This window comes from Leiobunum rupestre, chromosome 9, assembly GCF_980474605.1.
Source record: "Leiobunum rupestre chromosome 9, qqLeiRupe1.1.hap1, whole genome shotgun sequence".
Taxonomy (NCBI): Eukaryota; Metazoa; Arthropoda; class Arachnida; order Opiliones; family Sclerosomatidae; genus Leiobunum; species Leiobunum rupestre.
In genome coordinates this window covers 32,319,449-32,332,590 of record NC_143392.1, presented here as the reverse complement: position 1 = coordinate 32,332,590, position 13,142 = coordinate 32,319,449, and the positions used below count along the sequence as shown (strand labels likewise).

The 13,142-nt window shown below is 37.0% G+C and overlaps 1 protein-coding gene across 5 annotated transcripts in view; it reads right to left on the bottom strand.

Annotated features, from left to right (window-relative positions):
- for (cGMP-dependent protein kinase for) overlaps nucleotides 1-13,142 on the bottom strand; it is a 48,110-nt gene that overhangs the window by 13,994 nt on the left and 20,974 nt on the right. For 4 of the 5 annotated variants that reach the window (XM_090159432.1, XM_090159434.1, XM_090159433.1 and 1 more), the window contains one exon: nucleotides 374-540. In XM_090159432.1, coding sequence (XP_090015558.1) covers nucleotides 374-540 — 167 coding nt within the window. Of the gene's footprint in view, nucleotides 1-373; nucleotides 541-9,759; nucleotides 10,385-13,142 lie in introns of those variants that run through there. The other variant, XM_090159431.1, reaches the window with a different exon arrangement.

The window sequence follows — 13,142 nt, the reverse complement described above, 5'->3', positions numbered from 1 at the left end:
GTCTTCCATAAAGATTGCTTTGCGGGTTAAATTTCCTTTAAGATATAGCTATATCAAAATTTAATTTTGAATAAAACAGGAAATGAAAAACTGAATGTAACGCAAAGCGTACAAAGTAGAGGCACTACGATTCCAGGTATCGAGTAGAAAATTGGCGATGCGTTGCCAAAAAGGATTCCAAATATAATATAGTTCCTCGTGGTGATATAACGTATTAACGTCAGCCAGTCAGCGCGTGGGTGCGTCAATCACGCCAGTGAGTTTTTACCCGAAAATAGGCGTGCGTTTGCTGATCAGTTCGATGACGCAAAGATGGCAAAAAACGGAAGGTGAAAATGGGAAAATGGTGTCTGTTGGGGGGATGTGCTCTTACCTTCCATGACGTAGACGACGGAGCCCGCTTCGCCCTCTTTGATGATGAGACTGTCTTTGGCATACTCGACGGGGTACATGCAGTCCGTTATTTCGCGGATCTGAATCATCTCCAAATTCTTCATGAAGTCATTGTCCAGAATGGCCTTCTTGATCAAATCTTTAGATCTATAAAGAGACTTACGTCTATAAGTAAGGTTCATCTTCCTTACGTTTTAAAAACATTTAAAATGTTTTAGTCGGAGAAAATATACATAAGGAATAGAAACTAGTTTTCACGACGTCGAAATGTTTGTACACCTGTTACTGATTTTGGAAAAGACATTGAGATTTATACAGTGATTTTTCCTGATTACCTATGATATGTATATCCAATTTACAGTGATTTTTCCTGATTACCTATAATTTGTATACCCAATTTACAGTGCATTTTCCTGATTGCATATGATTTGTATACCCAATCAACAGTGAATTTTCCTGATTACATATGATTTGTATACCCAATCAACAGTGAATTTTCCTGATTACCAATAATTTGTATACCCAATTTACAGTGAATTTTCCTGATAACCTATGATTTGTATACCCAATCAACACTGAATTTTCCTGATTACCTATGACTCGTATACCCAATTTACAGTGATTTTTCCTGATAACCTATGATTTGTATACCCAATCAACACTGAATTTTCCTGATTACCTATGACTCGTATACCCAATTTACAGTGATTTTTCCTGATTACCTATAATTTGTATACCCAATTTACAGTGCATTTTCCTGATTACATATGATTTGTATACCCAATCAACAGTGAATTTGTATATGTACGTGTTACTTCGTTCAGTTACGTATTTTTTCCTGATTACCTCTGATTTTGTATACCTAATTTACAGTGATTTTTCCTGATTACATATGATTTGCATACCAGATCTGATTTAAGCTTAGACTTCGAGTAACATCCGGTCACTCTAATGTAAACAAACAAGAGGGAGTTTCTATTCCTTTTTTTACGTTATATTATCGAATATATTTCTTTACCGAATTCGGTATTATTTTTTGAATTAAATAGAAGTGAACATTTTTAACAGCAAAATTAGTCCAACACTTATTTAACCCCTCGAAATCTATCTTTTTTTTAATGAGGTTTCCTTAAATGGATTATCAAAACAATCTCGATAGAGTGTCTAAAATGAAGCCTAGCTATGTAATCATTCAAATCGCATTTTCGAAGACAATTATAAAAGCATTAAAATGGGATTATTCGGTGGAAAGACACGACACCGCCCACGGTTTGGGCCCCAGGTGTAAAACACTTAACCCACGCTAACAAAATAAAATAAAAACTTATCCATCGTACAGGCATCTTAGTCCGTAGAGAGCCGCTACGAAAGTTACTTGTTTGAAAGCGAATTGACACATCTTTTCAATTACCGCGAATAAGTTAAAATTATACGAAAAAAATAAACACAGAAAACGCCCTATATACTTTGACTAAAAATAAAAAGTTATCAGTTTGATACAAAGTTGATGACTGAGAACTAAACGTCAAAGATACGAGATAGAGACCAGGAAATCGGTGGGATGAGAAATAACGGACTCATTTAAATATAGTTCCGGAATTATATAATTTGTACATAAGGGGCAAGTGATAAAACGATTCCGACTTTACCGTTTGGGTTCGTAAGATAACTATGTTCCTTTGTTTCGGTTTAGGTTCCCAAAAGGGGAAGTAATAAAGGTTATTTCGAATAAGGAATGTAACAGCGATGATTAATATGGGTAAAGTATTCCCAATAGATTACCGCAATTGTAGGATTCAGGGTTGGCTGATTCAAATCAAAGATTTAAAAAAATCATTGATTTAAATCACACATCGTATTTGAATGGAGAATAAAAAATAGATTCTTAAATAAATTAAAAAATACTGAAATTTAATTAAGATTAAATTTAATTCAGGATTAGCTAACCGTAAACAGGGCCCCCACTCAAATCTTAATTTTTTATGGGAAAAATAGAATAGCTTTTCTAAAAATATAGGACTTTATAGGACTATTTTTACAAAATTATAGGATTTTATAGGACTATATATGCTATTTAATTTACTAACTCTATGCATTTTAAAACAAAATCTATACTTAGATAAATAAATCTTTGATTTTCACTTTAACTATTTAACCATTTTATCACAAAAATATACTAGTAGCTAACCGTGTTAACAATAACAAAAGTATAGACTAGAATGACTTTGTATATGAATTTATCCTATAGCTAAATCTAGCAATTTAACTGAGTGGCTGGATTTTATAACACTTTTGGGGAATTTTGCTAAAAATAAAGGATGTTATAGGACATTTTTGAAAGTATAGGATTTTAGAGGAATTATAGGACCTCTGGGGTCCCCGAGATAAAAGTAAAATAACCGTTAACAGGAAAAGACCCATTAATTAATTAAAAATCAATAAATACAATAAAATCCGATTTAAATCACAATCATCTATTGATTTGACTTTTATTAAAAAAAAATCAAAAAGTACCAGCCCTGGTAGGACTTCCATAAATTTGAGAAATACTATTAACAATGTATAAAGACAAATATAGTTAACGGTGAATTAGCTAATTTAAATATTGCTACTAGTTGAGTCAAAAAACAAACGAGGATAGCACTTTGACGTCATACCTTACCTATGACGTCAGTTTAGTCACCGCATTGGGGTTAAAATTACTAGCGAAATAGTTATATGAAACTCGCTAATTTAATGAGGAGCTATAGACTAAGAAAGGTGTCTATGGTGGAACACTTCAATGGCGCTTCCGACAGATAGCCCTTGAATGTTCTCTTCACCCTGGATAGGTTGAGCTTAGCTCGTCCCTGATGTAAAAGGGACCCCAAGTTGGAATGGGAAAATAAAGATTAATTTTAAAAACCTGAAGTATTAACAGATGGCGCCAACAGTTTCAAACCTAGATATTTGAAATTATTCTAAAACTCGCTCTATGGTAACGCCATTAGAGGACGAATTTTAAAAACCTGAAGTATTACCAGATGGCGCCAACAGTTTAAAACCTAGAAATTTGAAATTATTCTAAAACTCGCTCTAGGGTAACGCCATTAGAGGACGAATTTTAAAAACCTGAAGTATTACCAGATGGCGCCAACAGTTTAAAACCTAGAAATTTGAAATTATTCTAAAACTCGCTCTAGGGTAACGCCATTAGAGGACGAATTTTAAAAACCTGATGTATTACCAGAGGGCGCCAGTAGAGTTTCAAAACTAGAAATTGTAAATTATTTTAAAACTCGCGCTAAACATTAATAATTTCGTGTTTCTTGTTGAACTAAATCGTTTAAAATATTGTTAAAAGTAGTTTTTGAATAAGGTTGAAAAGGCGGGTTAATTTCGTGATGTCGTTCTTCTGACTGATTCGGGATCATTGTTCGGGTATTCGTAACTCGTTCATGGGCGTGGCCTGAGTTCGTTGTCATGGTAACGGGTTATTTCGGCCACTATATTAAATTGAGTAAGAAATAAATAAAAAAAAGTACGATAACACGCCCTACGATTGGTTTTTAACGTAGTGGCAGATACATGGCGGCCGTTTCAAGCTATTGTGTATGTATTGCTTATCATTACTTTTTTTTAACGAAACATAACAATGATATGTTAAAATGTTTTTGTTTTTAAATTATTGGTTTCCTCCCTGATACAAAAGGTGTTTGTAAAGGAAAATAAATAAATGTTCATCATTTACGGCGCAATAGAACACTTCTACGGAAGCGTATACGTATTTGAATGAAACTAGTATCTTCGCAGGTTCATTACGCTTTTCAATTGGAGCGAAGTTCCGGCCAATAGCGGATGCGTCCACCACGACTCCAAATTTACTGCACCTATTGGACCTTCTATCGATGTAATATGTTTAAAATACACTTCACAGGAATATTTCACACTATTTTTCAGATTTGTAAGTCGCAAAATTTCCCGCTCGGAAAATTACCGAGGCCTTTTTTCCGGAAATTTTCCTTGTTTTTTCGTTAAAAAAAAGTTTTAATTCCATGATTAGCCTAATATAGTTTAGCGGCATTTTCACCTCCTTTTGTCGAATCCAAAAGTAAAACTAAACCTCTAGTCTAGAATAAAACCCTTAAAAAGTAATATATGTTTAAATTTTTATTTTTCCGATTTGCCGAAATATTTCCGGAAAATTAACAACTCTACTATTTTTCATAAAACCTTTACATATTTCAAACAAATAACAATAGCAGTATAGGAGATGGTTACTTATCCTATAATTGTTATATTATATACTTCTGATTTAACGTATTAGCGTAGAAACTTTGTACGATCGAACTTAACGTTAAAATATAAATTAGCATTAATTTACACACTTTTTAAGTGAAATTAGTGTAACTGACGTAACCAGACAGACAGAAACGTCAATTTCATTAGGCACACCATTTGGGAAACGACTTCCCAAAATAGAACTTAAACATAAACAGAAATTAGAGAGAGAAAGTGTGTGTTGCGCGGCTAAAAGAAGCCGTGTTCGTGCGAAAAAATATATTTCCTTTTACTTCATTACGGCTATTCGCTCTTAATGTTTTTGGGGAAATTGGTGGTACCTCGCTTTCAATTGCTTGGAATGAGGCCAAGCAGCGAAGACTAATATTTGGTAATTACGGATTAAATTACGTGACCTTTTCCGAACCCCTGATTATAAGCGGATCGCGGAGGACATTTCGCCCTCCTAGCTGCGCTTTAGGAAAAAGGTGATTCAACAAGAGGAAGTGACTTAAAAATAAAATATTTGTTTATATTATTCCATCACGTACTTCGAGCTCGCTCCAACCTCATTTATTGGCCATTAATGGTTTTTTTTTTCGGATTCAACGCTCTTCTTAAAGGGAACATAACGTAGCACTTTCGATAATGGAATTGAATTCGCTTTTCTGTCGCTAGGAACGCTATTGATTGACTTTTAGGGTGATTAGTCTGTATTTCCCTACCGTCTTAGGCAAATCCAGACACGTTCGCTTGTAGTATTGGAAGTTGATTCGTTCAAAGAAGATTCTGCCAAATAACTCAATGCGTAACCTGGGTTTAAACCTCCTATAGTAATACTATAAAGCTGTGCAGATTTGTCAGAGTGTGAAATGGAGATTTAAATATATGCTTCCACAATTACTACCAGCCGATTTTAAAAACAACGTACTCTTTTTAAACTTGGAAATTCCATATTCAAGATGGATCAATGAATTTTACATATTTGCCACAAGTTTTAACAGAAGTTAGCCGTGTTTGGCGAAAGTTACGTTAAAAACTAGTCGAAGCGCGTGTTAGCAGAAGATTTTTCGGTTTAGTTCCAACTCCGTTTAAATATTTTGTCATTCCAACAAGGTATCTGCTTAAGAATATTTGGAACATGATTTTCAGACGTTCATGGGCGAGTGGCAAATCACTCCTCTTTCGGATGCATACTTAATCGGATTAAATGTATTCAATCCTGTTAATCGTGATTAAATATTTAATACGATTTAATCTTTTTTATCTTCATTTAATCTGTTTAATCACGATCTAATCAGTTTAATCGTGATTAAATCGATTTAATAACTATCTAATTATTGGAATATTTTTAATTACGATTTAATCGACTTGATCCTGATTTAATCGGCTTAATTACTAAGTCGATTTAATCGTGATTTAATCATTTTAATGGACTTAATCGTGATTTAATCATTTTAATCGACTTAATCGTGATTTAATCATTTTAATCGACTTAATCGTGATTTAATAATTTTAATCGTGATTTTATCATTTTAATCGACTTAATCGTGATTTAATCGACTTAATCGTGATTTAATCATTTTAATCGACTTAATCGTGATTTAATCATTTTAATCGACTTAATCGTGATTTAATCATTTTAATCGACTTAATCGTGATTTAATCATTTTAATCGACTTAATAACTTACTCGATTTAATCCATTTAATCGGATTTAATCGATCAAGGGTGCAAACTTAATCATCGAAGTGAACTTCCCCTCGTTCATGGAAAATTGTGTCGTGTTTACGGCAAATATTTCAGAGGCCACCGTGGTTTCCCATGATTTCATTTTCATTAAAAATTGGTTGTGCTGGGAGGGTCCTGGGAGTCCTTACCCCTGGTTGCGTGCCGTAAATCTTCAACCACACCACTCGTTCAAAACTTAAGACACACCGCGAAATATTCAATAGGGCTAGTCTGAATAGCTAATACCATTCGAGAAGAACATTGAGACAGAAATCCATCGCCGATAGCAAAAGGGAGGAAATACGCTGTCAAATAGGACATAGCTGCCTATTATCTACATTACTTTATACACACACAATACGCCAAGTAATACCAATAATTTCCATCCATAAATATTCAAATTAAGTTATAGTTTAAGTCGCTACACAATGCAAAACTCCAATAACTTTTTTTTTATTGTAAGTTGAAAAAAAAACCGATAGTAGAATATAAGTGTTATCGAAAACCAGCCACAGGGCATATGGCGAAAACAAAATTATGTCACTAAGAATTATGAACTACACGTTTGGAGGAAACCGTAAACGAACACGCAGTTAGGACCACGGAATCTCGAAACTTTAGAAGCCAAATGAAATACTACGGGACCGAATCTCGCGGGCGAGCTGAAGGCGACTAAAAAGCTATTACTTTTTTAAAAATCAGGGGGTTTAACTTCAGTCTGAAACTACGAAACTTTGACAAGTTGAAATAATTAAGGGAATATTTGGGCAAGCGCGTTAAAACGCTTTTCAAATCCTATTCAATGCGGTTTGAAATGTTTGTTCTAGATTTCAAAAGACTTGACGTTTACATTAATCTACGGCGTTGTAGAAAACTTTAATGAAGAATTGCCAAATATTCGTTGGCGTGGTTAAGATTATTTCTAAGTTATGACAGCTTATGCGGGTTTCAAAAGATATGGCACAAATAGAGTTCTTGTACGAGCTAAATTACGGAAATTAGACAAAGTCATGTTTGATTTTGGAGTAGCCTGTAAAAACACACAGAGCCTTCTTTGTTCAAACAAAATAATCTGGGCTGGCTTCACGATTTAACTCTCTTTTGAAACCATTTGTTGTAAAACGACGGTGGGAGCTTATTCCCCAACCGAAAATAATTATAATTCAAATACGCTATCATGAATAATTATAGCGTGAGTCGGGTATTCGGGGCTTATGAAAATTAATTAATAAAACCATTTTGACTCGTAGTCGTCATTTTTCATCGGGAAAGAGGGTCGACAACCGACTGCTCTAAATGTCCTTCGCTTCGTACGTGTAGACTGCGCTTAGAATGTGCCCACTTTTAGATATTCCATTTAAACAATAAATCATCATTATTTTTTAGGCAAACACGGATTTCATCTTGTAGCCCCAAGAGCGTACTCGACATTAGTTGGTTTTCTTTCGTGGTAGGATTTAAATGCGAACGTAACCACGTTTACAAAGAAATGTTCGCGCGTCTGGAATAGAATCCTATGGGATCAATTACGTACATTAGTATAATAAACGCTTTTGAAGGATTAGTAATTAATTTGAATATGAAATTAGTGGAATAATTATTACCAATGGCAAGATACGATACGATATAGGTAAGGAATTTGCGTAGAATTTCGGAGTGACAATTTAGAAATTTACAATTTGTAAAGTTTTAAAGAATTAGTAATTGGTTTTAATATGAAATTGAGTGCATAATTATTCCAATGGCAAGATTATAAAGATATGATACGATATAGGTAAGGAATTTGCGTAGAATTTCGGAAAGACACTAGGAACCTACAATTTGTAAAAAACGTTTTAAACGCCTTTAAATTATTAGTAATTAATTTTAATATGAAATTAATTGAATAATTATTCTTAATGGCAAGATACGATACGATATACGTAAGGAATTTGCGTAGAATTTCGGAAAGACACTAGGAACATACAATTTGTAAAGACGCTTTAGACTCTTTAAAATAATTATTAATTGGTTTTAAAATGAAATTAATTGAATAATTATTCTCAATGGCAAGATACGATATAGTTAAGGAATTTGCGTAGAATTTCGAATACTAAGAACTTACAATTTGTAAAGACGCTTTAGACTCTTTAAAATAATTATTAATTGGTTTTAAAATGAAATTAATTGAATAATTATTCTCAATGGCAAGATACGATATAGGTAAGGAATTTGCGTAGAATTTCAAAAATACACTAGGAACCTACAATTTGTAAAAAACGTTTTAAACGCTTTTAAATTATTAGTAATTAATTTTAATATGAAATTAATTGAATAATTATTCTCAATGGAAAAAAAATAATCTAAGAGCCAAGATATAAGATATTTGTGAAGAATTTCGGATAGACACTAACGAGGAGACTACCCGAGGTGATAATCACCGATTTTGTTGAAACTAGGTGGGTATGTATGGTAACATGAAATTTCACCAAGTTCACCAAGGGAAAAATTGCAATGGGCTTTAGTTTTGCCATAGCAACCGAAAATGTTTTTGACAACACAGTCTGTATATTAAAAATAACAATTGATAAATTTTTACATATTTTGATCAAATTGACCAAAATTCATCAAAATATAATTAAATTCATTTCATTTGTCAATTTTGATCATTTTTTTTTGGTTTTGAAATTTGAGATTTTTTTAAAATTTTTCACAGGTGTACCCTTAGAAGTGCTCAGATTCCCACGCTATTTTCAATGAGAAAATTTACATACTGTGTTGTCAAAAACATTTTCGGTTGCCATGGCAAAACTAAAGCCCATTGCAATTTTACCCTTGGTGGAATTTCATGTTACCATAAGGTCTACATACCCACCTAGTTTCAACCAAATCGGTGATTATCACCTCGGGTAGTCTCCAGGGTTGGCAATCGATTTTTTTTATTTAAATCATATTTTTATTGATTTTTTGATTTTAATTAAAATTTCAAAGTTTTATATAATTAAGTATCATAATTTTACCTAAACCACTATGTTTTAATTTTTAAAGACTTAATCTATATATATATGTATAATGAATTTATTAAATTTAAGCTAATAATCATATATATTATATATATAAAACCTATTTTGGTACTTTACAAAAAAATTCGGCAGAATCTCCACCCACAGGTAGAATCCAATGCAACATTAGGGGAAGTACAAGAAAGATTATATTTAAACCTAAATTAAAGCAATTGGCCAGGTTTTTCTTTTTCAAAAATACTATATAAAAATTGATTTCAATCAACGATTTTTTTTGAAAAAATCATTGATTAAAATCGCGATTTAAATCGTGATTTAAATCAAGTTGATTTAAATCGGCCAACCCTCGATTCGTAAAGACGGCTTAAACTTACTCCAAGCCTTTGTGGACGATGTTCAACCGCAAAGACGGTTCGTCGGAGTAGCGAACGGGTTCGGCCGAAATGGCCAATTTCTTGATGCGCGCCTCGACTTGGGGCACTTTGAGGCTGGCCCTGTATCCGGGCAGCAGAGGGTCCCCGCGGCTGCAGTAGCACACTCGGTGGACGGGGAACTCCTCTTCGGGCGTCTCTTCTCCGCCTTCGCCAGTGGACGAGCACCGTTCGCGGAAGGACATGGTCATCTGGCGCGTCAGGGGCTTCATCACGACGCGGAACTTCTCCAACTCGACGTGCAAGCCCTGGATGACGGCCTCCTTGGCGTCCAATTCCGATTCCAGCTCGCGGATCCTGGTCTCCTTCTCGCGAACATCTCGGCGACTCTTCTCCAGGGCCTGCCGCAAATCTTGAGTCGTCGTCATGGCAACCCCCGCGACTCTGGTTTTCTTTATTTCTTCTTGTCCGAAGAATATATGGCTCCTCGCCCGCGCGTCTATTCCCAGTTTTAACTCTCGTTTATTTATTTAAAGTACGCCTTCCCCCCTTTTCGTTTCAAACTCTGGAAGGGCCCTTTAACTGCCGACTATTCATAGCTTCGTTTACGCGTCTTTTTCCAAACTGGCTGTTTCGTGGATCCGCCGAAACCGTTAGCTTGTGTTTTTCGACGAAAATAAAATGCTTTTTTTTATTTTCAACAACTTCCCCCGAGCTTCGTACTCGTCCGTAACGTCTGAGGAAGCGTTAGCGAAAGCTACGAAAAAACGCGTCTCGGAGTTTCAAAAGAATCTTCGCTCGATGATGAAGTCGATGGATGTAACGGCGAGATTCGATGACATCAACCCGTCCCGTTTGAGGACGTTTGAATCTTGGCACGTATCACGACGGACGCGTAATCACCTCGCTATTACGCGAAATCGACGGAGATGTCAGTTACAATCGAAACGGTTTTCCTGTCGCTGGCCGTAACCGAGAATCTCAATCTTTGTTGATGGTTCTTCCAGGCGGGGTTACTCTGAACCTCGAATCCAAATACATTCGCGGAAATACCGTAGCTCTCGTAACCGCGGTTTCCAAATGGCGTTTAATACTCGTTCCAAGAAACCACGCGCGCCTCGTGCCCGGGGCGGACCGTCGCCGGTGCAGTTTTTGCCCAAAAATTCAATAACTCTTTCGCGTTGGATATATAACGTAGGGCCGGCCGCCTGCCCGCTGGTAAGAGTTTTCTCACCCTCCCCTTTCAACTTCTCGAGAACGTCTGAAAAGCGAGCGACGAGAAAACGGACTTCTTCGATAAAAATCCGCCCAAGTGGTACTACTCGCGCGATGGAGGAGGATCGGATTTCGGAGCGATGGAGGATGCTGGGGTCCGCCACGGACTCGCGGATGCCAAGAAGGAGACTGCTCGAGCGTCGCGAGCCCTCTGAGATCTTTCTAGACTCAACAACTCGACAAAACGCTTTTTTTTCTCCACGGGCTGGCCGGCGAGAAAGAATTTCTCGAAGGGGGAATCTGGCTTCTTTCAGAAACGAGCGAGAAAATTTGCGGAGGCCCAGCGGCGATACAATCCTCTCGCTGCTCGAGCCAGTGACTCACGCCCACATTGAGAGCGCGCGTCTGCAGCGTCGAGGAAAGAGTGCCGGCTTGACCCCGCAGTGCCGAGGGTTCCCGTCCCGGACCAGAAGGCTTCGCGCGACTCCGCCAAGACGTAAGTATATTTTTTACTCTTATTTTCTCGTATTCTTTCGTTGTCAGGCTGGCGTGTCTTTACGTTAGGAGCGTAGGGTTACGCGTGCCGATGAAGTAACGACTCTAATTACACCCAATTGTCAGGCAGTGTGGGTGGTCAATTAGGGTCATACACCCCGAGGTGGGCCCCGCGCGCGACCCACTATAGTATACTTTCAAAAATAAGCGCCGATTTCGGTACTGGGTGTTTCTGTTAACCTGGATTAAAATAATGGTGTTTCGATGGGTTTCGGGGAAGGTGCGAGACAATCGCGACTATTACAGCCACCATTAGAGATATTAATCCTCAGCTAGGTGCCATTATGCTAATGCGATAATCGTCGTTATGGAAATTATGATCTGTAGTCATATCCCGAAGTAGTACGTACAGAATTAATTTCGCGGTTCAAACTTTAATTTAATAAAGATTACTACTTTGAGGGAATTTTTATACTGAGCCTATCTCGCTGCCAAAGGAGAAGATCCTATCGCGGGAGTAACGCCATTAGATCCCGATTTTAAATACCCGTAGTCTTACCAGATGGCGCCAACAGTTCAAAAACGTCAAATATCGAAGTTTTCTTGAATGGTTTTTTCGCTAATAGTTTTTAAAATATATGTTAGAATTGGATCTTTTCCGGTTTGGTGCCTCATAACTTATCTCCAAATGTTTGTTTCTCAGTACTCAATTTGTAAATAAGTATATAGATCAATAGATTATATTATAAAGTAACGTGGCATTCTTGTTTTAATGGTAAAGGCTTACTTCGACTACGCTTTAACCCTCCCACCAAAGAGCCTATGAATTCGTCCATAGGCTTTAGCTGCGCTATTTAGTCGTCCCGTTTTAATAAGTTGGGCAAGCATAGCCGACTATTCTTACGCATATAACCCATTAGCCCTCCCACCAAAGAGCCTATGAATTCGTCCATAGGCAAGCATAGTGTACTTTATGTTTTTCGCCAATTACCCATTAGCCAAAGAACGTGCGTATTTTCAACTTCTTCCCGGCTGTCAAACTGTAGCCGGATGACGCGACTAAATAAACGAAGCGAGCGGGTGGCGGCATCTATGAGAGATGATGATTTGTAGAGGAACGTCTCAGGCAGTGAGGTTGGACGACCCAGAAAGGCACTGCGTCGTAAAACGCGCCACCAGAGAGAGAGAGAGAGAGAACGGGAGGAAATGAGAGGCCCCGGACATCACAGAAAACCATAAAAATAAATTTCCGACTAATTTCGCCCGTAAAAGACAATTGACGCAGCGGGCACTCCGCGACTTCATTTCACACCCAGGAGGCTAATAGACCTATTCGCCCAATGCTTATAAGGAAGAAAACGTTTAAAGGGTCTCAATAAAAGGTTCATTTTAACGTCGTCAGTAGCGGCGCTCGGATTTTAAGGGGTGGGGGTTATTACCGTCTGTTTCTCGACTTTTACAATTTTTACAGAAAGTAAATGGCCCTGCTTAGGATCGTACAGGTTAAAAAATCAAGGAGGTGATTCTGGGGCCCTACACGTTAAAGCAAGGAGGTGATTCTGGGGCCCTACAGGTTAAAGCAAGGAGGTGATTCTGGGGCCCTACAGGTTAAAGCAAGGAGGTGATTCTGGGGCCCTACAGGTTAAAGCAAGGAGGTGATTCTGGGGCTCTACAGG